Below are 27,283 nucleotides of genomic sequence, written 5' to 3'. Positions count from 1 at the left end.
GTGCACTGGCATTATCTCCACATGTTAAACTCGACTCAACGCCTGGATGAAATAGACTGAGACGCTCGCACTGTTGCTGCCTGCTGGCATGACTAGCCAAGGCCACGCTAAGTACAGAATTAAAGGTCTACATGAGACTGTTCAAAGTGGTTCAGTGGTCTTCTTTAGGTGAGAATCCACAGTGCATTTACTGCTGAAAGCACCTCTGAAAGCAGGAGTCAGGGTGGGAAGCAGTTCAAATATAACATCTGCTGTGGATATTAAAGTTACTGCCACCGTTTTTACAGAAAATGTTGTTTGTGCTTCCTTTGCATTTACTCAAGTACTGGATTATAAATTTGAGATACTTGTACTTAACTTCAGTCTCTTCTTTTCATGCTACTTTTTACTTCTGCTCCTCTGCATCTTAGAGGGAAATATTGTACGTTTTGACAGCTATACAGAAAACATATGAAGAGTTTATAAAATATGATCTTTTGTCATAAATTAAACCACCCAGCATTTTAAACAAGTGCTGAAGCAGTTAGTCCATCAATCAATTAGTTGATTAACAGAAAATTAATTGCCAAATATTTTTAGTCATTTTAATGCAAAAACCCTTCGTGGTTCCACTGTCAAATGTGAGGATTTGCTGCTTTTCTTTGAATTATTTTAATATCATTAATAATAACAAGCATTATGTGTCACTTTTACAAACCAAACAATCAATCGAATAATGGAGAAAATACTCAGCAGATGAATCCAAAATGAAAATAATCATTAGTTGCAGTCTACAAGAATCATCCTCCTTTTGCATTAATGCATGAATAACACTAATGGTATAATATATAATTGTATATACAGTATACACTCTGTATAGTATATGTACAGAGTATTTTTTTTTACAGTGCAGTATTAGTAGTAGTATATAAACACCACTGGTTGTTTAGTATGTATTTCTTGCTAAGAAAAAATGGTCCATGTACACAGCTACATGTGCAGTCCACTGGAAACATAAGCACTCGTTGTGGAGGGCTTTGTCAAGTGTTTGTTCAGCGGGAGTGTCAGGACAGCGGGAGCCTGAGCGGGAGCGTTAAGGCAGGTTGCCAGGTAGATTTGGATCCTCTCAAGTATGAGGCAGCGCTGCCGTTGAGAGACCAATAACTGCAAAAACAACTGCAAAAAAGACAAATGATACTTCCTGGCACTCGTGTCTCTTTCAAAGAGACAAATAGGGCCTCTGCTGAAGGTGAAAGATATAAATAATACAATCATTACAGAAAGAGAGGTTGTGGGGATGGGATGGTGGTTCCATGTGGCCCAGGAGACAGCAAGTCATCAGTAAATCGCTATTTTCTCACCTGTCCCTCAAACCTCTGCATATTTATGGTTGAAGAGTCAATTGATTCTCATTTTGTAATAGCTGGATGGCGTCCTTTGTAATGCCCAGCCTCAAACCACCTTCATAAATCACAAATCATCACTGCAGAGAGGGGTTTCTTATGTTCCAGACAAACACCTGTGGGAATGGTACGCATGGCAAAAATAGAAAAAAGGTTAGTACCAACTGCAACCAGCAGCACCTTCACTCTGCACAGTCTGCAGACAAGTAGTGAATGTTTCTATTAAAGTCATCTGGTGACAGGATCAGCCCATACAGCTTCATCAGTACAGTATCCCCTCAGGTTCCAGTAAGAGATATTTCTTCATGGGGGACGGCAGAGGCAGCTGTGCTACACCTCTCTGACAGAACCAACCCATGCTGGATCTGATGGCACATCTGGTCAGGTGGAGCAGGCTGCGAGGCGTGTTGGTGCAAACGGCAAACAGAGAGTCGTAGAAGTCTTTATGGCGCTGAGGAAACAAAGAAAAACAGATGGCGCCGCTGGATTATAAGACAAGTTTGGGAAGTTATATCATGTGTATTTTCATGTAACTGACAACACTGAGAAATGTGAGGCGTGAGGACGGCCTGTGTTATTGTACTGTCACAGAGGAAGAAGTAATCAGATACACATAAGTAAAAGTAGCAATAGCATGCTGTGAAAAAACTCCACTACAAGTAAATATTCTTCATTCAAAACCGTATTTAAGTAAAAGTATGCAAGTATTATAAGCAAACTTTACTTAAAGTATGAAATGTGAAAGTACTCATTGTGCAGTAGAAGTGTTGCATGTTTTTGGAGTAATATTGCTGCATTAATGTGTATGTTGCATTTTACTGTTGGTTACATGGTTTCCACTGGACAGGAAAGGTCTGAATAATTGCAAGTACCTGGAATTTATACTTAAGTACAGTACTTAAGTAAATGTTCTTCATATAAATTTAAGGGTTGAAAAGAAATAGAAAATCATCACCTATGCACCAAAAACCCAAACCATTAAAAAGCTTCTCTTTAGAAACAGAGCTTTTTATTTAAGGTGACTTACTTCACTTCTCTGGGCTCTGGCCTACTACTACATGATGCTCTTCACTACTTGATTCTTTACTGAACCCACACGTCATACTGCTCATGTACATCAGATCGTTTTACTACCTCGTAGCAGTCATCAGGAATGGCAGGCCTCCACTTCCTTGTGGGCTTTAAGCGTTCATAGGAGTTGACCATGATTTCCACTGCTCTGGGGTAGTCGTGGCAGGACTGCAACACCTGCACAAAACAGCACACAGTATGGCATACAAGAATCCTGCAAGGACCGCCTGCCATCATCATATAATTAGTCACATGTAGTGTAGTTAGTGAATAAAGTCCATATCTCTGTACCTTGTGGAACTGCGGTGGGTAGACCCGTGCTGCGTTATGGTTGAGCAGCAGCTGATAGCAGAGCTCAGGTATGGCCATGGCCCTGACGTCAGTCACTTTGAGGAGATACTGGATGGGGGCGCAGCCGTTGATGTCCATGGCTCGCGCGTCTGCTCCGGCCTCCAGCAGCATCTGCATCAGGACGTGATCGCAGTTCCAGGCCGCCTTGTGTAGAGCCGTTTTATTGTCCTCCTCTTGGAGGTTCGGATCTGGAACGGAAGGGAAATGTTGTAGAAAACAAACCTCAGAGCCTCCTTGGTTCAAAAGGCTGACAGTGTGAATTAAAAAAAATGACAGTCACTCACCTGCCCGGTGGTCCAGCAGGAGGCGACAGACTAAATGGTGGTCTTGGCTGTAGATCTGCGTCTTCGTGTCTAAAGCCCAGAAGGCTGCAGTCATCAGGGCCGTCTCCTGGAGAGAGTTGACTGCATCCACAGATGCTCCGTGGGCCAAGTAGAGGGCCAACAGCTCTGGGATGCCGAATCTAGCTGCTGTGTGCAAAGGCGTGTCCTCATCGTTGTTGTGGCTGGCCATGTTGACTTTTGCACCTTCACGAGGAAAAAAAGCAGTGGTTATTTTATTGTTTTGGGTGTTCATACATTCCCTCTGTCCATGCATGCTTCCCCTAACCCTGACCTTTGAGGATGAGCTGCTTGGCACAGTCTACAGACTCTGCGGTGATGCAGTAGTGCAGCGGCGTGTGCCCGCTCAGTGACAGGCTGTTGACCTTTGCCCCATGAGCCAAAAGCAAGGCAACGCAGTCGCTGTTTGAGACCTCGCAGGCCACGTGCAGCGGCGTCTTCCCATTGGGCATCCGGTTGACGGCCGCACCTTCCTGAAGGAGCACCAGCGCTGTTTCCAGAGCATTGTACATCACACACACATGAATGCCCATCGCCCAGGAATGCTCCAGTTTGTAGCCTGGGAGCCAATAACCTTCAGCAAAGAAGACAAGAAAAAGAGGTTAAAGGCCTTGCAAACATTGCTGGTTTACTAGATATTTAGGCAATGCTGATTCATAGAAGAAACCATAAAGTGCATCAACAGCACTGAATGGAAATGCTCCTCAACCAGGACCCCAACGAGTGATGGGCTCCAACTTGTATTTTAGACTTTCTCTCAAGTTTATGACAGTTATGGTTATTTCACTTCACAATAAGCAGTGTGCTTATTCACCACTGGCCTGAGTATGTATGTTACTGTCACTCACCTGGTGTCCACTGTTTGCTGTCATATCCGACTTTTGGATCCGTGGGGATTTAGCGTCACCTAGTGTATAAAGTGCAGAACTAATCCCCTGACTATGATATTCAGGAGGTGTTTACATTCTATTCTTCCTCCTATTCTATCATCCTACGAATAAATCCTTTGTGAACACATATAATCTCTCACAGTCTTGCTGGAGTCACGTGATAACTCACCTTTCTGGGTCTAAATGCTTGATATAATATGACAAACACACAGGATAGCGCCATTCAGTTTGTTGCTGTGGGTGAAATCTCTTTCTTCTTCCTCACCTTGTTTGTATGAGGCCAGCACCATGCTGGGGTCCTCCACCTCTAGCACAGTGTCAATGTCTAGCTTCCTGGTGTGCAGCATCTGCAGGACCTCCTGAGCGTTGTTGGCCTGCAGGGCCTGCAGGAACTGTTGCCTCAGCTGTTTGACAGCCAGTTGTCTGGGGCTCAGCTCCTCCATGAACTCCCCAAAAGAACGACCTCGCTCCCTGTACGGCGCGGCCAAACCAGCTGGCTCGGACACTAACGTTCTCCACACGGCATGGAGGAGATTGTAAATAAACGCACAAATGGCGACGACGAAGGTGTCAACCATACCCACACTGGAAGGCCTCCATAAGCCCAGCCATCATGTGTGGGAGGAGTAAGAGGGAGGAGGGCGGAAATGAAGGGCAACAAGTGACAGGAGGGAGTCGCCGCACGGAAAAAAATAGCCCCGGAGTGAAATTAGGCTGAGTATAAATAGAAAGGAGAGAGAAGGGGACTGGAGAGCCACAGCTGACTCTAGGCCAGCCAGTCTGCTCAGATGTCCTCTCAGAGAAGGGCATCATGCAGCGGATGGTCACATGGTAAAAATAACAGGCCATGTGAACATGGCATGGGGGCGGCAAAGGTTCCAAAGACAAAGCTGCTGATTCTCTTCTATTCTGTCCTCTTATCTTAATCTGACTGAATCAAATCCACTTTTATTTGATTTTCAAGTGTTACCTGTGAAACTGTTGACAGAGAGGAGTGAAAAATGAACCAGAAACAGTCCTAACATGATGAACATGCATTTCTGTCTCCGGCCAGCAAACGACCATAGACGTATAGAATTCAGACAAGTGTTGAAAAAGAAGAAACAAAAGCAAACTATGGACAGTGACTGCACGTTTTATTCAGTGTGACAGGTAGCTGCCCTTTCAACCTTTTCAGAATGCGAAAAAGAGAGCAAGGTCATGACAGGAGAAGGGAGGAGGAGGAGGAGAATAAGCACAGCTTTTTAAAAAGAGTGAAAGCATGACTAGCAGTTTGGGGGTGATTATCCTCTGCTCTGTAACACCAAAACACAAACCCTTCCGGACACGACTCAAACGTTTGTTGTTTTTCGCCTGCCAGGAGCACCAGGGTCTCATCCATACGTAGCTTCCACCACACCGGGCAAGCTCAGTCAAGCACATAGAAAAAGATCCGGCATCACATTTAGGCCTCAGGTCCGACCTTTCGGCCTCCGCAGCCCTCAGACAAAACTGTGCGCACACACGGACACGATAGAAAACAAGGCTTCTTCAGGATTCTTACAGCGTATTGCTCTCAGTGTTTTACTATACATACAAAAGAGTCAAACGAGTGCAGCCGGGCGACTGACTCGACGAGGGAGGCCCGGGGAGGGGGTATTCACAGAGAGGTTCAGGTGTTACAAAATATTTCATAAGAACACATCATGAGCAGTTTATTGGAGTAGCAGTCGAGCAGCACTATGGTTGTATTAGAGGAAAACCACGAGCACGACGGGGGAGTATTACTGCGCTTTCTTCAAATCCTTCATTTGACAACCATTTGAATCTAAGTCACTTTTAATGAACAGGTTTAATTATGTTTTGGCAATAGGAAGTAATCATACAATTCTGGATAAATCATCATTAGGTGTTAATAATACTCTTATTTTGTGTAAGTTATGATAAACAGTAGTCAGTTGCTTCATTAAATACAGAAATAAATAAATAATAACATTAACAGATCAGTGATACCTGTATTACTGTGGCATTGCTTGGAGGTATCTGTAACTCCCAGTCTTCTTCTTCTTCTTCTTCTTGTTCTAAACCTGTTAACAGTGCACCAGGCAGAGGGAATCGTAACCAAAGCTGCCTTCACGTCCGTCATGGTGACACTGGCGTCTCTATAGTTAATGTAAACCCACGGAATGATTCTCGGGAATGATAAAGAAGTAACACAGGGAACACGTCTCTCAGCGAGCTTCACAATCCTAGAAGAATTTGCATAAAATACATGTGTCAAAATAATTTCAAAGGTATATATATATTTTTTTAATCTAGCAAGTAAATCAAAATGTTTTAAGTCTTACTGAAACGGTTTCATAAGAAAATTTAAACTACATTGCATCTATCAGGTGCAATTTCCAGTGTAACGTCAGTAACATCAGGTAGGACAATTTCTGGACTCACCGCATCTGTCCTTCTATATGGCAGCATTCCTAAATATTATTCCATAGTCATTTGCGTGGTGAATTTTATGAAGGAAAGAAGAAAAAAAAAAAGAACGATTGGAAATGTTAAGTCTACTGCATGTGTTTCGACACTCACACAGAAGCGGGTGGAGTTCAGAAAAATTCTACTATTCTAGAATTTCTAAAGGCAGCGGCGGGGTATTACTTTGTTGTTGAGAGAGAATATAAAAAGAGGTCAAAAGCAGGTTACAGGCAGAGTCAAAGCAACATTATGCATATAAGCAGGAAGTTTCTTTTGTTGTTGTTGTTGTTTTTGTGGTACAGGTTTGGTAAGTTACAAATTTCTTGATTATATTGTACCTGCAGTCTGCATTAGAACCAGTCCAGTGAGCAGAGCACGTCCTCGTCGTCCGTGCTTTGTGAACTGCTTTAGTGTGGTACGTGGATACTGTAGGGAGCGTTGGACAAGCCAGCACACAGGTTAAATTTACAGTGTTTACACTTCCAGTGTTCTTGTACTGAGAGAGTTTGGGTCTCCCAGTGAAACTTGGTGTCGCCCTCTTCAGTAGTGAGAGTAAGCAGCATGGGGACACCTAGTGGCGGGAGATGGATACTGCCTCGTACATGCCACCACACAGGCCCGACCTGCATGTGCTTCATGAAAACAACAGAGCAGTCCTGCTGATCTACGTATCTGGACAGGATATACACGAGTCTATCAAAATGGCACGTCAGACATGTTGGTGTCTGTATTTATCGCTGTACATGTACGCGGTCGTCACGTCTACGGGGATCTGTGGCGGGCAGCGCAGGTGGCTGTGAAGATGGTATGGGATGAGGAAGAGGTGCCACGTTCCACACTTACTCTGGATATGAATAAATAAACCAGATTTACAGCAATAAACACCAAAATAAATAGAAGTGAGTAAATTCTTAAATGGCTAAAAATGTGGGGCGGGTGTGAAATGAGGCGAATGACTGGGGCATCATCCAACCGCTCGTTTTGGTTTGATTTGCCTGGTGAAAAAGTCACTCAACGATCTCTGACAGTTGGGTGCGTAGCTCCACCACAGAGAACGATTGAACTGCTGAGCAGGCCTCCCCCCAGGGGGGCGGGGTTTATTCGTGTGGGGCCTGCTGACGCTCTGTTCCTCGAGATGCTACTTGGTGTGGTGCTACAGTAAAGCGGGAGGTGGTCGGGCGATCCACGTCACTCCGCCGCGCTGTCTTTGCGCGCCTCTCTCTGCTGCTGCTGCTGCTGCTGCTGCTCCAGCTCTCTCTTCCGCAGCTTCTCGCGCTGCTTCTCCACCTTCTCTCGGTTCCTCTTGGCCTTCTCCATCAGAACTTTAAGGTCTTTGATCTTTTTCTTGATCAGGGCACGGTCCTGGGAAGAAGTGACTCCAAGCGCCTGCCACAAATGAATATTGATACGTCAGAGTTTTAAAAAAATCTGTTTCTTTTAAATGAACACATAATATGTATGTGACTTAACGTACCTTGAGCTCAGGGCTCTCCAGCTGCAGCAGCCGTTCTCCATCGATGTTCTGGGCAGTGAATTCTGGGATATGGTGTTCTAAGTTGAGGCCAATGAGCCAGCGGGCAACTTGCTGGGAGGTCCACTCTGTGATGCTGCGGTTCTGCCACTGATGCTGCTTTGAAAACTGTCCCTCATCCAGAATCTGGATGTATATAACAGGAACAGAGAAGAAGAGGCAGATTAGACGCAAACATCTTTGAAGCTTAATAAACATTTAATGAGTTCAGATGAAATCAGCGACACATTTCCCCAATCAAATTCTGCAGCAACATGTATGACTCTGTGGGACGTGCAGAGAAAAATTCACCATGAGCGACGTGCGGGAATGAGACACACACAAATGGCTGACACGCATCAGACAAGCATGCAGTAAAACACATGCCTCAGGAGGTTCGCAGCCTCAGTCTCACCTCATCATCTATCATATCCAGACTCTGAACACAGCAGCATCGAAGACAAAAGAACACAACTGGCTCGTTAACAGAGAGAAAACAATATGGCTTCCACTACAGCAGCTCAGACCAGCATTTGAATACAATGAGCCTAATCCGGCGCTTTTGATTTTTAGCTTGTTGTTTTGTGCCGGAGGGATGTGAGAGAAGCTGCAGAGATATCCACAGAGGTGATAAATGGGGGCGCTGACATGAAGGGAAAGAGAACAAAAAGGTGCAGTGTGGGATTTTTGTGCTTCAGTTGTTTCTATTTAAATTTCATGTTAAGACAAATGACCCGACAGACACCTACACATTGTGCAAAGTTGGGGTCTACTAGTTCATAAATGAAGCTTGTGACGTCAAAAAAAGCTTGTATTTAGGGGGGTGTACCTTTGATGTGGTGATTTCACTCGCTAACTAACATCGCCTTGTCCAAGAGTGAATATTTCAAGTTTGCATGCGTACCTCATCTGAGGAGAGCGCCAGGGTGTGTGAGCGTCCAGACACCTTGGCTTCACTCAGCAGCCCGCTGATCTCCACCGAGCTGCTGCTGCTGGCACTCAGGTCATCATTCAAAGCGGGTCCCTGAGAAATCAACAACACGCTCGTAAGATTGGTGGCGGGAGCCAACTTGGCTCTACGGGGCTGGATTTAGCTGATTAGATGGAGCGCTCCTCCATTTCCGTTTCTTAAACACGGAGAGAACGAATCAAGGGAACGAAGACTTTTCCTCTGAGCATGCCCCAGAATGATCGATGTGCTTCTTCCTCACGTCTGACAGTCAATAAAATGCACATTAGATGAACATATTTAAGATGTTTGACAGACTGGAAGAAGGCAGCGTTGTGCACATCTCTCATTTTTAAGATGTTCCATTATAGCGCAAATGACAATGTGATTAGTGGTTAGAAATGATGTAGCTGGATGCTAGCCAACCCCTCGCCTGCTCTCTCTTTCTCTTTGTGCGTGTCCTTGGGAGTGTGTGAGAGTGTGAACATTTATGGAATAACAGTATTAAGGTCCAGGATCTGTGCTCAAACATGCAGAGACAAGCTGCTGCAGGTAAATATCAGATGAAGGTCAGATCATCAGGTTTTAACTAATAAACAGAGCAATAGCTTCTATAGAGCACACGTTATCCCTCCTTTCTTAGTATTTCAGTATTTCCACTGGTGCTCTGAGTATAAGAGACTTATTGAGTCTCAAAGATTACATTTATATAAGAGTCTTAGTTAAAACTGGAGAGATTTGTCTTACATTTAGGGATACACTGTAGCTGGAAGGAGCTCACTGGAACCTCAGTGCTGTCTGAGGTAAAAGGAGGCCTGATTTTACAGGCTCAGACTTTCAGCTCTCTGAGTCGAATCCTTACTTAAAAGCTCTACATAACTATTAACGTGCATACACTCTGCAGCGATTTATCTTCTGCGTGCTCATCTTAAACTGGGAGCATGTCGTTGGAAAGAGAAAGCTGGATTGGTGCAGAATCAAAAATAATCTCCTTTTCAGTCCTGTGGTAACCACATCTGATCTCACACAGGATTAAAAATAGTTCTCATGCAGGTTCCCACACCGCAACAAACGTCCGTGTTAACAGCTTTAATCTCATGGTAGCTGTTTGACATTGAACGATTCAAGACGCATTATGACACAAATGGATCTGAACACTTGGGAACAGATTCTCCCTCAAATTTGGAATTTAACACTTAAAAACAGATCACACAGCTGCTAAAATGGACATTTTATACAGTGTCGTTGAAGATATAGTTAAGATTAGAAGAGATGTTTAGGATTATGCAGGCCTACTCATTCATTTTATTTTAATTAATAATGCAATTAAGCATTTCTGTGATTGTAGAACAATCATTTCCTTTGTTACCAAACCTGTTTACCTCTTAAAGAACCAACTCATTTTCAATTCAGTGGACTGAGGTATTGTTGAAGAAAACACAAAAGAATACAATACCAAGTAATATGAATAGGAGAAGAAGTGGGGCCATGTAAGGGAGGTCTGTTCAACAGAAATAACACAATACATCATAACGTAAGAAAACCTGTCATTAAACTTACAGTGTGTGAGTACAGGTCTGGCTAAAAGCCTGGACTTATATGTAACTTTATGGAAGGCAAACCAAAGAGTCCTTTAATGTCCTCACTGTAAAGGATCTGTAGGTGAATTATTATTTGTTCGATGTACAGTCACCAAACCTCACGTACCTTGGCCTTGAGTTTCTCTGGACTGTCCTCTGCTGACGGCTCTGTGGAGCTGAGAGACAGAGACGGAGGGAGGGAGAAGAAATTAAACAGAGGTCGGCCATTACTGTACCACACTTTCATAAACAGATTCTGGAGCTGGACTCGTTCAGGAAAAGCAGCAGGAAAAATAAGATCGGAACACTGACGCTGAACACTGATTAGTCACCTGTTTCCAGGTGAGGCTCTGGGATCTGTAGTTTTCCTGAGGGACGACCTGAACAGAACAAAAGGTAGAGTGAGAAAATGGTACAGAAGAAAGAAAATCTGATTTAGAACTGACAAATTCACTTTCACCTTCTACCACCATCATACTGTTGTATGATAGCTGATATGTGCACAACTCAAAATGAAAATATGTAATTCCACTACTTACCCAGGGTCCAGACCTAGTCTGTGTTCCTCCAGACTTTGAGAGGGGCTCGACCCTGCAGGAGAGCAACAACCTGTGATCACAAACACTCCACACTGACCTTTCTTCCACTTCAATTGATGAGCTTGCATAGCAAAAATAGAAATGTGATAAAGAGAGAAATTTGGAAATGCGGTGCAGGATTTAGAGAGGGTGCAGGGGTGCTGACCGTCCTGGAGGGCTCCTGCGGTGGACGGATGGTGCAGCGTTCGTCTGGGGGAGCTTTCTGCGCTGCCAGGGGCCCTGAGGAAGGCAGCTCCTCCATCACAAGAGGCCACACTGCGAATGGAACCACAGCGACTGTGTGCCGGACTGCCGTGCCCCTCCGAGACCTGGAGAGAGACAAAAAAGAGAAGTTAAGCAAATGAAAGAGAAGGGAGAAGGAAGAGGAAGGTTAGGAAAGGCAACGAAAGAGAAAGAGGCGATGAAAAGAAAATGAGGGACAAAGCAAAGGCAGGATAAAACGCAATCAAAGGAAAACAATGTGAACAGCCAGTGCTGCAGACCAATCAGAGAGAAGTCACTCAACATACTTTCATTATTTCTAATTCCTCGCCCTCTTTTCCCCTGGAAACCTCACCACGCCTGGTGTCTGCGCTCCTGCCAATTCTGATCCACTATCTCCACTTGTTTATCCAATCTGAACTCATTCCTGCTCTAGCTGAGTTAAGTGACAGCATTAGCCAGATGAGAGCCTTTCATCCAGAAAAAGACTGTGGCTGTTATTATCACACTGGGAGAGACAATAAGTTGTGACAGACTCAATTAGTGCCGCAGAGCAACACACAGCAATTAATCCATTAAAGGGATGAAGTGGAATGGACAGGGGTTAAAGACACACAAACAGGCTGACAGACACAAACACACACTAATCAAACACCCTGTAGTCAAATTAAAGGCGTATTAACCGCGAGAGCAGTTTAATGAGAACGATGGAGCTTGTTTCATTAAAAATCACATCTGTCCACATCACATCTGGTTGACAATTTAACAGATGCTGTTAACTCAAAAAAAACCCCACAACCCACCGGCGGGATTCAAAGGCTTGCTTTCTTTTTAAAAAATCACCAACATCACACCACTAGTTTTAGGGGTGTCATTTTGAAAAATTCAGCAAAAAAAAAAAAAAAATTTGCGTCAGGACTTTAAATTTCAGACGGTCCTTGAAGGAATCACGCACTATGAACGCTTCCTTCAGGACAAATAACCAAATCTAAGCTTAAAATAACGATACTTCATCAAAATCACTTTATTCTACAACATTTGCACAAAGCAAATCCTGTCAAAAAGAACTTAAATAAATAATTATAATAAATAATAATAAATGCATTTTGCGCTCCTCAGTGCAACTGGGAAGCCTTGAATGACCTGTCACAACCCTAACCCTAACCCCAAACTGCAGGCACAGCAGGTTAAAGACAGCTAGTCTGTCGAGGTCATAACAATGTACATACCTGTTTTTCCCAAATGTTGGCAACACTTGTGGGCACTTGGAAAAATGTTGTATATATAGATCCTGTTTTATTTCCTCTCAATTTTTGTAAAATAAATTATCAAAGCAATTAAGCTTGCATTTTCTTTTTTATGATTTATGTCAGAACTGTTTTATACTGCACAAAAAAAACCCTTTTTGAGTTCCACTTCTTGCCATGACTGTGCTGTTTCCTGAGAGGAGGAGGACTCGTACATTGCTGTGAAAAACGGGCCCACGGTGATTAAAAATGTGACAGGAGCAATAAAAAAAAGACACCCAGACAGTCTGCTAAGAAATGCGTTGGCCGCTGAAAAACAGAAAAAGGTGTGTGTGTTTTAATACAAACCTCTCCCTCGGTGGAGCTGATGCTGTCTCGGGCGACTCCCCTGTAGCTCTTCTTTTTGCTGGGTGAAAGGGGAGAGCCCTCCCTCAAGTCTAGAGTCACACACACACACACCAAGAAAAGAGAGTAAAAACAACAGTGATTTAGACCAACGAAGTAAAAATATACCGTATAATTGCTCATAAAAAGCATTTGTCCATCAGTTAGGTGCATGTCTTCTGTTGTTTCACTCTTCTCAAAAGACACTTAAGTTGGCCTGACTCCGGTGTTGACACCACACTTAAATAAGTTTGTTAAGAATACATCATTTCAATTAAAATATCAAGTCTTCCCCTGAAAGTAACACTGCTAATGAGGCTTTTCTACTTATTCCCTGAGTGCACAGAGAGATGCTGTCAGATGAGACCAAAACTGGAATCGTTTAAATTTGAAAGATAATTTTGGCAGATTTTGTCTTCTCCTCCCACGTTCTCTCTCTCTCTCCTTTGTATCCTGTTCCAGCCGTCTCCCTCGGCCCCCCTTTTTTTAATATTGCATAATGGGCTGCATTACTCGGATCAGTGCAGATCCAATCACTCTGTTATCCCGTCTGCACTGCGCAGTATCAGATACGCCACTTCTGTGTGCACGCTCGCTTCAGACAGATGCAGCTACTGAAATAAAGCCAGTGGAGCTTAAAAAGACTCGAGGAGAACAAAGCCAGACAGATGTGCTCAAAGGGGATTACGTGTTTGTGTTTTGCTTGCAGACGGTCCAAAGTGCAGCTACAGTCACAGAGAATGTGCGTATGTGGGTTAAGACGGCAGCAGAGAGCAGGACGCGTGTGAAGGAAGTCCTTGCTCTGTGTGCATGTATCGCAGTTTATGTGTGTGTGCGTGCATGTGGCTGCAGAGTCAGAGCAAACACGGACTCTTAGTTTGATCTTGTCGATCGGGTCAATAAACTTTATACTGTTCACTGTGTTGACCCGTTATTTTTATTGTTTATAACTTTTAAAGTTAATATAAAAGGTACAATGCGTAACATTTCCGTACAAAAATGTCAAAAAAAAAAAAATAGACCTATACTGAATGTTGCTGACTTGTGCACTTAGATTATCCCAAATGTTTCCAACAATATTCAAAATCAGAAAAAAGTGCGAGAAAGGTCATGGCGCGTTTGATTTGGCCGCCTGTCAGTGGCATCGAATTCCCTCTAACTTCTATAACTTCCAGGGAAACATGGGAAACACCAGATGATACGCCAGAACGTGAGGAGGGAAGTCGGCGAACGCAATTTAACATAACGTGAACATCATCGTTATTGTTTTGATGGAGAGACCCCTAGTGGCAGTTTTTTCTATATCTCATTTTTTTTATTCTTGCTGTCTGTAACAACAAACTTTCCCCGGCATGGGATCAATAAAGTTTTATCTTTAATCAATACTACTCTCATGTCTGTTCTATAGAGCCAGAGCCAGGAGACTGTTAGCTTAGCTTAGCACAAAGACTGGGAACAGGGGGAAACACCTAGCCCAGTTCCATCAATGTCAGCCTACAGCACCGCAGCAGCTCACTTACTAACAGGTTACATTTAATTTGAAGTAGACCAGACTTCAGAGAAGTGTTTTCCTCTGAATGGAAAATATCACAGCAATGATCCTGTCACAAACGCACCTCTGGCTTGCGCTGCGGCCCTCTTCGGGCTGTGCTGCTGAGCGCTCAGCCTCTCGGCACTGTTGCTGTTGTTGTTGTTGACCTGGATGCCATTCTGCTTCATCAGCTGCATTAGCTCGGACTCTAGTGCTGCAATCTGGTGGGGGGACAGGAACCGATCAATGTTAATCAGCTGCAGGCGTTTACCTGTCAAAACAGCTGTTTCAAAGCACTGAAATAAATGGCCCACATGCTGAAGAGCACATTATTCATCTTTTGATCCCATTCAGAAATACTAAAGTCTCTTAGATGAAAAGCGCAGGTGAAGTACTTGAACCTGCGGTACATTTGATCCATATGTCAGCTTAGTTAAAGCGTAACCCTCCTGTCTTGCTGCCGGCTTGAATTCCAGATTACACTACCGCTCTGGCTTGCACCACGCTTCACCCTTTGCAGTACAATGCAGTGCAGTAGGAGAATGAATGCTCAGTGTGCAGAATAATAGTAGGGGACAATCGGGTTGAATGGCCATTCAACTGCGGGGCATGGCCTGAGACTTGAGCAGAAAGCAACACAACGTTTTAAGACAAGAAAAGCAGAAAACAAAAACAGAGCTTCCTTCCTCTGTGTGACAGAGACAGATATTTCAGATGCTCATGACCATGCTGATTACTGGATTTGGATTTAATTTCTCTTTACAGCCTACGCTAAGGCAGGAAAAGTACTATATAAACATCTAAAATGTGCAACCCAGTGATCTTGATCATTAAGCACACAGAAGAGCTGCAGCGTTCATTAGCTGATATTCACTTCATGGCTTGCTGTTTTCTTTAGAGGCCAATAAGCCGAATCTTGCAGACTCAGACAGAACAGGTTAGACACAGAGAGGGAGAGACAGGGAGGGAGAGAGAAGGACGGAGGTGAGAGACAGACACCGTGAACTTTAAAACATCTGGTTTACCCTGACTTGCAGTCCCTGGATCTCAGCCAGGTGAGCTTTCTCAGCCTCCTCCAGCCGCTTCCTCTCTGCATCCTCCTTCTGGATGAACTCCACCTCTCTGGAGAGACAGGAGGGAGGGCAGATCGTAATGTGCTGAGTGGGTGTGTGTTAACACAGGAAAACAAGACACACTTGCAGTATGTGTGTGTGTGTGTGTGTGTGTGTGTGTGCGCGCGCCTGCTTCGCCACGCGTGACGGTGCCTGCGTGTCGCTCGGCTGTGGCGGTAAGGGAGCCGAGGCTGTTTCAGGATTTTACTGTGACTCAGTTCTACAGCTACAAAACCCCACAAATTTACATCCCCAAGAATGCTAAATTCAGCCGCTTCCTCGTGCCTGATTTGTCCTTGGTCTGTGGGCTCGCTGCCTCTCCTCTGCAGCTCAGCCCCAGATCAGCATGGAGGGTTCGTTTCATCGGTTAGCTTCCGTTTGGCCTGCAGGGCCAGAGCCAATTAGAGGCAGTCTGACTGGAGCTGAGCAGGAGAGGTTGTGATGGAACTGACCAAAGAGATCAACGCAGTGGAAAGCAGGAGGGCTCCGCTGCATTAGAATGGAAACTCAGCTCTTGCTGTTGAAATGTTGAGATAAGACTCAGGCTGCAAAAACAGCTCTGCCCCGCAGAAAAGCAGCAGATTGTCTTTTCTGCTCATTCTCTAAAAATAATAAGGAAGGAATTCATCTAAAAGTATTTATTAAAGCGCATGTTTAATGGCAGGATTGATGGAGTGACCTCATTTAAGAAACGGTTCCAGTGTATGAGTTTTAATAGACATGTTAATGATGTTTCATGCCTCTCTCGGTAAGTCGAGGAGCTGGTTAAGAAGAAGTTTTTCGACTGCATTATGCTACATTAAACGATGACAACCAAACCAAATGACCAGTCTGGTCTGAACTGGAATGGATAGGAAGACAAAAGAAGTATCGGTTCAGGGCAGGCTGCCTGAGATCAAATCTGGTTAAAGAGGAGATCAAGGAGGCTGAATCTTCCCTCGACCTAGGATGGTCAAGGCATGACCCCCCCTGCCTCTGATTGGCTTAACCTGATATTCTTACCCTAACCATAACCAATCATCATTCCTCATGCCTAAAACTGCCAGCCAGAGGCAAAGTAGGGCAGGTTATGCCTTCGCCATCCTACAAAAAAATCAACAGTTGATAAATCCCTCATTCCTCAGTGACAGATTAGAATGACCAGCGTGACCCAGGCTCACTCACTTCTGCTGGAAGTCTTTGATGAGTTTCTTGGCTTTGTTGTACTTCTTCTCCAGAGCTTGGTACTGCGCCTGGGCCTCCTTCAGGTGCTCGTTGACCGTGTGGCAGAGGGTCTGCGCTTCGATCCAGTAGCTCTCCAGCTTCAGCATCCTCTCCTTGTTCTCCTCGATGCTGGCCTTCAGCTGGCTCTTCTCCTTCTCCCAGCGCTGCTTCTCCCTCTCCACCGACGCCAACTGGAAAGAGACGAAAACAGCTGCAGATACAACATGGAAACTTCTAATAGAGTCGGAAATTTGACTGATACTGAATAAGGAACCCTGGGAATAAAACATTTGTATTTTACCAGATTACATAGTTGGTCCTTCACACTTCTTCTAGTTGTATTTTTGCTGTTTGCAGCTTCATGAAAGCATCCCATAAACTATTCAGCTGATTGAGTCCAAAACAAACAAAACTGGAAATTATTTATCCTTAAAAAAGAAAAATCTTTTCAGGCACCACTTAATCACATCACAGCACACTCATTTGGGAATTAACCAAATTAGGCCATTAACATTTGAGAGTGTGTATAAATTATACACTTCAGATGTGTATATAGGTAAACACACACATACGAGCGTGCACGGTGCTTTTAGATTGCACAAAAAGAAATAAGCAGAAACTCAACCTGCTGCTCTCACTGCTGCAGCCTCTTGCAACATGTTTTTTTTTTTGCAGCAGAAACAGATTCCTTAATAGCAACAGAAGCCTATTCTCAAAGCTTTTCAGCCAAACGCAACCCCTCACCCCTCTGCTGTCCCACATCCGCTTACAAACTGTTTGAACCCCGGCAAAGTTCCGTCGTCCGCACCTGCAACTAGCCTCTGCGCCGACCGTTTTAATCTCTTACCTTGTTTTTGAGCTTCTGGATCTCGGCCTCGGTCACTGTGTGTTTGATCTGGAGCTGTTGGGAGCAGAGGCGGCGGAGAGAGGAGACAGGAGAGAGAAGAGAGGGCGGTCAGATAATCAAACGCATGGCTGCGCAGGCTCTCTCTGCTGTCGATACAGTGTGACGGACGGAGGCAGCCGACCCCGTCCTCCCCTGACAGCGTCCCGGCTCCGGCGCTGACACGCTCTCTCAGAGGAGAGGCGAAGAGCGGCAAGAGATAGACGGAGATGGATGGTTTAAAAGTCCTTTAACATGGCATTAAATGAATAAGATCAAGAGGAAAAAACATCTGCTTATGTGAAAATTTCACTTTTTTAAAGCTAAAACTGCTAAAAACTGATCGTCTTGTGTAACACGTGAGATGGATGGAGCTGGAACTGGAGAGAGAGAGAGTTAGGAAGGAGTTATGGATGGAAGTTGAGATGAGCAGTCATAGCGGCAGACACACAGAGAGGGGGAGATAATGACGGAGCGGGCATAGAAGTGGAGATGGAGAGAAAGGACTGGATGTGGAACAAGAGATGTGGACATGGGAGCAAATGAGGGCTCCAGTAAGTGAGGCGGAGAGAGAGAAGAGGGGAAGGAGCGACACTGGGAGCTGTGAGAGAGTCCGAAGAGGAACAATGACCACGCTTTCTTTTTACCTTCAGCCCTCATGTTACCATGCCTCAATTGCAGCTCAGCATGGAAACAGAAAAACTGGAGGAATGATTGCAGCAAGCATTTCAGTCGATGTACACACGAACATGACAAAGTAACACAGTCTGTGCTTAAAACTGATCTTTTTTATTATACCAAATGGAGATCTTCTGGATGTGCTGCTGTCATTCTTGACGTCTTGAATTTAAGGTTCTGTTCTCCTCATGCAACTCCTTAAAAATGTGAATTCTTCTGAAAGAAGACCGAGCAAATCAGTCAGTACTGCGTCTGTGCTGACTAAGTGATCAAAAATTACTATTGGCTCCAAAACATAGTTAAAATGGACTTGAACAGCTGCTTGGTGGGGGGAATATTCTTTAAAAAGGAGGTTCAGAAGATGACAGAGAGATTTAAGAGATTTGTTCGCTGCCAAGCTACAAGAACACAGGATCACATCTTCATCCGTTTTTTTTTTTAGGCTTATTTCCCAGCTGCCCGCCTCCCTCTTTCCTCGGCTGTGTAAAAGCCAGCAAAGGGAGACGAGGAAGACGTGGGAAGTGGAGAGCCCTTTAAACGATAAAAGGTAAAAGCCGCACCACGTGAGAGAGAGGTCGAGATCTGGAGAAAATGGAACAAATGTATACATCCTGTGAGCAGGGATTACATTATGGTTTTACTCGATATCCCCGGCGGAGCCCGCAGTGCAGCTGAAGCCATTTGTTAAACGTGTCACAGATTTTGTGGCAGTCGACAGAAAGGCTCAAGTGTTACGGTGCCAAAAACAGTGCCGGAGTGTTCAATCAATACCAGCGGCTTCTCGGCAGCATGAAAAGCATAAAGGAGTTAACAGCCTGTGATTTCATCTTCCATTTTTCTAGCAGTGGTTTTTTTAAGGCACGTTCGCTGTTAGCGATGGCAGCAGAAGTTCAACAAAAATGGGTTTCTATTCTCCGAGGCCGGTCGTGTGAAGAGTTGCCAGGATCTGGGTAGAAATCGATTCAAATGCAGGTTTAAAGCTCCAGCTCTCGCACCTCATCTGCCGGTTTAAGCAAACACGGGTAATTAGAGGCGAAATGAGCACAGGTCCTGCATCGCCTCTAATCATCCCAATTAGGAATCAGGGAGGATCAGGTCTCGACAAAACAGCAGAACTCTGCAGAGTAAAGCAGCGGTGCTAGACTCCACTGTGTTGGCATCTTTTGTTGTTTTAATTGAATTATTCCAGCGGGTGTGTGGGTGCTGTATTTATTATTTTAAATTCATTCTTCAAAGCGCCGCCAGAGAAAAATGTGGTGGGCTCCCGTCAGTTGTGTAATCTTCAGAGTGGGACATTCAACAGTGGGAAAGCAGAGAAAGCACCCGGGTTTACCTCTCTGAACTTCTGGTAGAGTTTATTGGCGTCCAGCTCGGAGGGAGACAAGATGTCCTCCGTCTCCGGCAAGTCGAACACCTCGATGTTCTTCTCCCCGCCGGCCACCGTCGTCCCCGCCTCCTCCTCGTCCGTGGCGTACTCTCCTGTCTGCTGTAAGAGGCAACGACAAGTCAGTTTTTCGTAAGAGTCAAGCAAAACATTAATGCTATTTTGTATGAAAACATAAACCCCTGAAAATCAACAGATGTGATAATGCTGTTTGTTTTGGCTCATGTTGCACAAACTAAGTGCAGCAGATATGAAAGGCATGAAAGGTCTTTTTTGTCTCTCTGCAGAGGTGCACTGCATATAAGACCCCTTCTGCAAGATTCAGAATCAGCTGAAAGAACTTAAAAGACAGCCGACTCATGAAGTTAGCTCACATTTGCTAAATTAACTGCCCGCCGGAGTGCTACAGCTGCGTAGCCACTGCCACGACTGCCAGTGACGGCTGTCGTTTGAAAATCGATGGCGGCGATCTGTTCGCCGCCTCTTCCTCTCCGTCTGCTCTCTCCTCACCGCCTCCTATCTGTCCTTTAACCAGTCGGAGTGCATCACGTTGCTCCACCTGCTGCACATCATGTGTCACAAACTCCCATCCACGCTTCCCTCAAGCCATCCTTTCTCCATTTTCTATTCTGCAAAAGTAATGCTATTTTAATGCCACCAGTTACATAAGATTTAGGTTAACCCACTTAGTTGGCCAGAACTTTGTGAAAAATAAATTGCTTTGACGGCCTGGTCAGCCACCAGTGTCATCTCTATAAATAATAAGCCAAAAGATAAGTTGTACTCGCCAAATTTGAATGTCACTTTTTCTTATTTCTAAACATTAGTCACTATCTCGCCTCAAGTGTGACAGAGACTAGTGAGGTCTGAGCCTGGAATGGTGCCTCTAATGGAGCTAAATCTTGATGAAAAAATAATCTCTTACTAATTACAGCTTTGAAATGTTCAACAGGATTGAAACATCAAACATTTTGTGGCTGGACATTAATGTAGGCCATTACGCCGCACGTATTACAGGCAGTTTTTCTTTCCTCCGCTTCTCAAAATACTGTACGGTGAATGTTGGCATCAGCCATTAGGCACCGGATCGAAACGGATCAGCTGATTCACTCTCTGGCTGATGACCAGCGGAGTCGCTCTGTAAACGTCTCCCTCTCCCTCTTAACACCACACAACTCTGCTACCCTTCTCTGTTCCCATCAGTCAGTCCACGCTGACTGTTCTCAATCTTTACATTTTATAATCTGCATGTGAATTTACCCATAATTCAATATTCAATGCACTTTCATTCAGTCACTACTATTACTGCCTTGGTCCGACATCGCTTTGTCTTTCTCTCTATCTTGTTCGGCCAATCTAATATCCATCTCTCCGTGCTTACTTGTCTTTCTGTCTTGGTCTGTCACACACACACACACACACACGCACACAAACACACACACACACACCGAGTCTCATCTCCTCTCTCGTCATCTTGGCCTATATCTTCTCCTCATCTGTTCCCCTGCACGTCCCTCCAACTATCTCCCAGCCAGATAACAGCACTCCGGCCTGATTTGTTTGCATGCACGGCCAGCACAGAGTCCCATTTCCATAATAGGCTTGTTGCCATGGTACCGGCATCCTACATTAAGGCCCCATTTGCTGAAGGTGGAGTTAGCTATTGAACACAAGGAAGGGCAGTCAAACACCAATTTGCATATGATAAATGCATCGCCTCCTACCACGTGGATCGGGAGAGGGAGGACGATTTAAGGGGGAATCTTGTTTTTTAAAGGGTGCTCAGCGATGACCTGCACTGTGAAAGGACACTGCATTCAAGCTCTGATATATCTGACTTGCCCCTTAATAATAAATAAGAGCTGGAATAAGCAAATGCGTCACATCAGCTGAAATCCATTCAAAATAATCAAACACAGCGATGCTAAAATGTCAACACACTGTGATTTTACTATCACACGACCATTTCTGCAATCATGCCGCCGTCCTGAGAAAGTTGCCGGTCCCTGCCATCCATCCCATATGATGCAAATGCGGCATGCGTGTTTGTCCATGTGTGTCTCCACGCTGGTGCTGACGCGAGAGAACAGATCCGTCAGCGCGCTTACGCAAAGCAGACGGTTCTATTCATTCTCGATTGATGTGTTGCTTTTTGTTGACTTTAGTAGAACAATCTGCCTTTTATTCTGCATCTTGACATTTACATAATTTGTAAGACAGGCAAGATTGTGTCTTAGTCTAAGTCTGAAAATACTGATTATTTTTCATGATCTATAGATTATTTTTATTTACCGTTTATAAAATATCAGAAAAGACAGAAAAATTACTGCTTGTTGTTTGAATAACAGTTCAAAACCAATTCATTTAATTTACAATCATAGATAACTAAGAAAAGTATTAATGAAGGTGAATATGGGAATTGTTGGACTGACATATTGTATGTTATGTATTCCATATATTACATATTGCTGTATATTATGTGGTGTGTGTCTCTGTGCTCTTCCCATGTGTGTGTTTGCATTTAACTGCTGACAGATGGGCACGCATGTGTGTTAGATTACATATAATCAAAGGCACAAAAGCACTGACGTTTTGTGTGTGTGTGTGTGTGTGATGGCTATTGCTAACTGAGGGAGCATCCATTCCTCTTGGGACAGGAGCTCCAGCGCCAATACGAAGCTGTCTGTCATATCCACCCAGGCAGCACTTGGAGTGAGAAATAACCTCCCTCCCCGCCCACCCGGTGAGAATTCATTCTAATATTTATAGCGATATTAATATTGATGAGCTCCTTTTATTGCCCCATAGATCTTTGTAATGGTTTTGTAACTGTTTACCCTATCGGCAGTTACGTAGGAAGTTATGGATGGTTCGATTTCACGAGTGTTTTTACAGCGGAATCTATGTATGGATTAACAGTTTAATACAATCACCATTTTTATGCTCATGTGTCCTTTCAGGGATCTGTGGCACAGGGTGTTCATACAATTAAAAAAAAAACCACGTTCTTCTTATTTTATTTAGATTTCCATTACAAACCGTCGATGTGAAATGATGACAGGCAGCAGGAGGAGAACGGAAGGAGGGAGCTTTCTTGTAGTAACGGCTAAAATTCAAACCTCAGCTCTCTATAGGAGCTTTAATAAGAGTTGACAGTGTTCAGTGTGTATGGGGCCGTGCTGGGATCAGCCTCTGAGGCCTGGCGAGGAGCATCTTATGCATGAAGGCTCTCAATCCACCATCCACCAGGAAATGAAATGAAACAACACTGATGAAGACAGCGGATGGAGAGGTGCCAGAGTGAGTGTGTGCATGTAAACCCAAGCATGAGTGCATCTGGTCCCTGGTCCTGTGTGTGCACGTGAGGGTGCACTCTGCATTGATTTACATGACTACGGTGCGTGATTTCATGTGTATGTACTGTGGGGCTCCAGGGAACACACATACGCACACACACACACACACACACTCACACACGCAGCATGAGTTGCAGGGCCGTGAGCTCAGTGTCTGGTGGATTAAATGTGCTGTGAGTAAGCAGCAGAATCAGAGGGGGAACCGCTGAGTGATGCTTTCTAGGACTGAGGCTCATATGGCATCTCCTTAGTGTGTGTGTGTGTGTGTGTGTGTGTGTGTGTGTGTGTGTGAGAGAGAGAGTGCTCTGTGTGCCAGCATCAAAGCCTGCTGTCAGTCAGTTTTACGGGGTTAATAAGCTAAAACTTCAAGTCAGCTGTCATGAGAAGGGAGCTGATTTACATTTAAGTGACAACTGAAAGCCTCACTTTTCCGATATGTCATGCGTACGACGTGTGCGCACTGATAGCAGCTGAACTTCAAATGAATGCAGATATAATGAGCTTTATTAAGATAGTTTTCCTCTTATTAAGAGGGTTTATATTGCAAATATGTTAACTGCAGCATCCTGCACCGTTGGCAGGGTCATGCGTGCTCATTACCTCATCGTCGTCAGCGTCATAGTGGGCGTACTGCTGCTCCAGCAGCTCTCTCTGCCTCCTCTCTTGCTCGAGGGTCTGCTGGATGAGCGTCGCCACCTCGCTCTGCTGGCCCGGACGCTCTCGGCCAATCACGAACCTGCAACAGCACGCACCGTTATGGACAGTCCTGGCAAAACACGCACGCAGAGTCAACCACAAACGTAACAGTTCGATAAGCCGACATTGACGAGAGCTTGGGGGAAAGTAACGAAGTGAAAGGCTTTGTGGGAAATGTAGCGTCTCATAAATACGCGTCTAAAAAAGATTAAAGTTTAAAATGGGACAGACAACACAGATTTTTCATTCAGAGCTCATACCTGATAGCTCTGTCCTCTTAAAGGCATACACAAACACTTAGATTTACTCAATTTCTGCTCCAATTTCTCATCTCCCTTGCATGGCGTGCGTGTGTTTGTACAGTGAAATGACCACAGCAGCCACATTGTGTGAGAGCAGCCAGGGCCCGCAGCCACATAGCAATGACAGCGATATCTGCTGACGTATCAGGGCAGGGCTGGGAGACGGGACACACATAATAACGTCAAAAGGCAGCCCGCTCAGCCAGGCAGCCTGTTATTAGCCTGGCATGGAACTAAATGGAGAAAGCCACAGGCAGCGCCTCCGAGCTACTGACGAGCCACTGCCGTGGCTACACATGGGACCTTCCTGCAATCACACGAAAACGTGGACAAAGTGAGAAAGAGAAGGAGAGAGCGCAAAAAATGACTTCTTCCCAAATACAACCTGCCTTCCTGTAAATTGTGTGTGTTTGCATGTTTCACAGCCACAGAGAAGGATATAGCCACCAAGAACACAGAGCGTGTATGATCAGAAACCTAAAGAAAGGGGGAAGAGGCAGGATGATGTGCTCCTCCCTCCATCGTAAGTTCACTGCAAATAATGCCGCCGCTACCCACAACACCGTCTCCGAGTCTTTCTTCTCACGACTCGAACAAAGCAACGATGTATAAGACCTTCTCAGACCTATTCCAGGAAATCTCCAACCCAGCAGGGGCCCTGTGACTGAGTGTGTGGGTGTGTGAGCATGCTCCTGTCTACTGTATGTGAGCGGATTCAAGATAGGGCCTAATCAAGGGAATTCAGCTCCCGAGAGCGCTTTCATATATTTCTAAAGGCGATGTGGAAAAGGCCTTACGCTCCAGCAGAGAGGCGTGTTTGATCTACATGTGAAGGAACAACTGAAGGGCAGGACAGAGATAGAAAGTAGGAAAAAAAAAAGAAAGGAGAGAAGGCCCCAGCTAAGCTAAGTACTGTACTGTGACAAGCCTTTGGACAGCAGGGAGGTCTGAGGAGCAGCTGACCTGGAAACAGCCTTTCTCCTCACGCATGGGGAGTCTGTCTTAGTTCCTCCCTGTCTCCCACTGTTCTGGGGTTACCACACACAGCGCTGCCTCAGTTCAACTGCAGAAACCTTCACTTCTGATCTCATTTAGTCCCGTTTGCACAGACACGGCTCTTGAAGTTAAATATGGTGCAGGGGCTTGAAGGGACGAGCGTTTGAAGACGTCAGCACAGGTTCACAGATATGACTAATGGCCAACCATGGTGGAAATATGCTACCTAATATATTTAAGCTCATTTAAATAGAATTTCCTCTTTTTGTTAAACTTTTTTTTCTGCAGGTTGCGAACATCTGCTGCATCATGACAGACTTAGAGGAAGAAGAAGCTGATCTACATTTTTGAATTACTCCTACTGTGTTTTCTGACTTCCTCGTCCCTGGCATTCAGCCCATGTGTTTAATATGAGATATAAATCTTTAAAAGCAGGCAGAGGAAAAAGGAAGCCTGCTATAACAGCTTTAAAGAATATGATGTTAATGCAGCTCACACAATTAGACCAAGTGCCATTATAACTAATAAAAGTGCATCAAACCATGCTGGGCTTAAATCAGGTCTAAATTCAGCAACATAAGTGATGCATGCTGTTGTTCATATCATGTTACCAGGTGCTGATTTCTCTTGTGTTTCCCCACCAGTGATCTATAAGACAGGGCCTTAACGAGTCTATCAGGGGGGCTTCTGACTAAAACCTGCATGATTTGCTGCTGGAAGTCAGGGTTAAATATAGCTAAGATGGCAAATATAGGACAGTTGGCCATAAAATCTCTGGTGATCAGACAGAGAGGGGGGAGGATTTACCGAGGAGGAGGAGGAGGAGTGAGTGGGTGAGACATGATGGAGGGTGACTGAAATAGTGAGAGAGCAGAGAGGGAGAGAAGAGTGAAAATAGGTCTGCTGATTCTATTACAACTTGCCATAAGATTGTCACAGTGTTTTATATTTCATATGCTGTCAAATCTAAAATGTCTTATATCTTGTATGTAATTCAGTGTAATTCTTGATCTTTAATAGTCAGATTAGGCTGGACTTCCTAACTACTCATATCAATCTATTTATACTTGCTGGATACAGTAGATGGACAGGTGATAGATGGGACCTTTTCAGGGCTGAATCACCTGTAGGGCCACATCCTGGTATGTGGAAAACCCCCATTGTCAATATTAGTTCGGCAAACAGCATCTGTCCAGCCAACAGTCTGCTGCGTTGGACACGTCTTTGTTCAGCCACCAGCTTCTCCCCAGGCACCACACACACACACACACACACACACACACAGACACACATCTATCTATTCCACAGTGACCGCGTCCACCATAATAGGACGGAGGCTGACTATTTAACACCAATATAACAGCTATCTCACCATGTGGAATCTGTCTATGGACGGATGGATTCACGAATTAAGCCAAATGGAAGCATGAATAGAAGAATGTGAGGCTTCACCGGGATGCAAAGAGGTGTGATAACAGCATTTATGTCAGACGAAGGCAGAGGGAAAACGTGAGTTAGAGACAGAGAGAAAGAGGAAAAAGAGGAGTCAGGGGGAGTGAAACAAATACCCTTCTCCACAGACATGGAACAGATCCTATTCTGGTTCGCCCAACTTATTTTGAACAATTCAGAGCATTTTAACCAAAACTACATTTGATCACGACATGAGAAGAAAAAAAAAATCCTAATAATAGTTTCCCTTCGCATGAAGTGTGAACCATGAAAACATCAGTGACTGTAGTCATATTCTACAGGTTGGAATTCATCTTGCATGAAACTCCAACGTCTTCTTATCACTAATAGTTGCTCCATGCTTGCTTTCTGGATAAAAATCTGTAATAACAGATCAAAGCCTGCAGGCAATCAATGCAATCCGCCATCTTTCTACCACTGTTTACTTCTGTTTAAGTCTTCTGCTTAACATGGGCTGGTTCACTAGATGACACCAAGGTGTCAAGAATCCTGAACAGAACTGGTTCAAGAACCAGAGCTAGTTCGGAGGGAAAGGGATAAAAGGGGGGAAAAGACAACACAACTGTAAACCATAGCCAGAAAAACTAAAGACAAGAGCAGAAACTGCACTGGCTTTCCAAATCAAAGCCTTCCTGCCATGCTGTGTGTGTGTGTGTGTGTGTGTGTGTGTGTGTGTGTGTGCTGCCTGCTTCCCCACTGCTCTATGTGGACCC

The 27,283-nt window shown here is 44.6% G+C and overlaps 2 protein-coding genes across 2 annotated transcripts in view; both read right to left on the bottom strand.

Moving 5' to 3' along the window:
* Window positions 1-1,570: 1,570 nt before the first annotated feature.
* Window positions 1,571-4,613, bottom strand: asb4 (ankyrin repeat and SOCS box containing 4). Its single transcript, XM_041956066.1, has 6 exons — window positions 4,301-4,613; window positions 3,420-3,719; window positions 3,089-3,331; window positions 2,745-2,992; window positions 2,517-2,630; window positions 1,571-1,833 (listed from the first exon to the last, which is right to left on the bottom strand). Exons 1-6 carry the CDS (start codon window positions 4,611-4,613, stop codon window positions 1,645-1,647), a joined length of 1,407 nt encoding a protein of 468 aa, XP_041812000.1. The 3' UTR covers window positions 1,571-1,644.
* Window positions 4,614-5,166: 553 nt separating this feature from the next.
* The window catches only part of ppp1r9a (protein phosphatase 1, regulatory subunit 9A), a 43,652-nt gene continuing 21,535 nt past the window's right edge, over window positions 5,167-27,283 (bottom strand). Inside the window, exons 6-19 of the mRNA XM_041955047.1 lie at window positions 23,704-23,839; window positions 19,697-19,849; window positions 17,650-17,703; window positions 16,764-16,993; window positions 15,513-15,609; window positions 14,573-14,708; window positions 12,921-13,009; window positions 11,270-11,432; window positions 11,065-11,116; window positions 10,858-10,905; window positions 10,653-10,701; window positions 8,901-9,020; window positions 7,961-8,143; window positions 5,167-7,872 (exon numbers count right to left, since the gene is read on the bottom strand). Coding sequence (XP_041810981.1) covers window positions 7,675-7,872; window positions 7,961-8,143; window positions 8,901-9,020; window positions 10,653-10,701; window positions 10,858-10,905; window positions 11,065-11,116; window positions 11,270-11,432; window positions 12,921-13,009; window positions 14,573-14,708; window positions 15,513-15,609; window positions 16,764-16,993; window positions 17,650-17,703; window positions 19,697-19,849; window positions 23,704-23,839 — 1,708 coding nt within the window. The 3' untranslated portion in view covers window positions 5,167-7,674. The remainder of the gene's footprint in view (window positions 7,873-7,960; window positions 8,144-8,900; window positions 9,021-10,652; window positions 10,702-10,857; window positions 10,906-11,064; window positions 11,117-11,269; window positions 11,433-12,920; window positions 13,010-14,572; window positions 14,709-15,512; window positions 15,610-16,763; window positions 16,994-17,649; window positions 17,704-19,696; window positions 19,850-23,703; window positions 23,840-27,283) is intronic.

Source organism: Chelmon rostratus, chromosome 16, assembly GCF_017976325.1.
Source record: "Chelmon rostratus isolate fCheRos1 chromosome 16, fCheRos1.pri, whole genome shotgun sequence".
Lineage (NCBI taxonomy): Eukaryota > Metazoa > Chordata > Actinopteri > Chaetodontiformes > Chaetodontidae > Chelmon > Chelmon rostratus.
This window is presented reverse-complemented; position numbering and strand designations above follow the sequence as displayed.

Coding starts and splice junctions, on each gene's coding strand:
- asb4 (XM_041956066.1), bottom strand. CDS start 4,613: ATGGTTGACACCTTCGTCGTCGCCATTTGTGCGTTTATTTACAATCTC. Junction 3,720..4,300: donor GCTGGCCTCATACAAACAAG/GTGAGGAAGAAG, acceptor TCTTTGCTGAAG/GTTATTGGCTCCCAGGCTAC. Junction 2,993..3,088: donor CCTGCTGGACCACCGGGCAG/GTGAGTGACTGT, acceptor CTTCCGTTCCAG/ATCCGAACCTCCAAGAGGAG.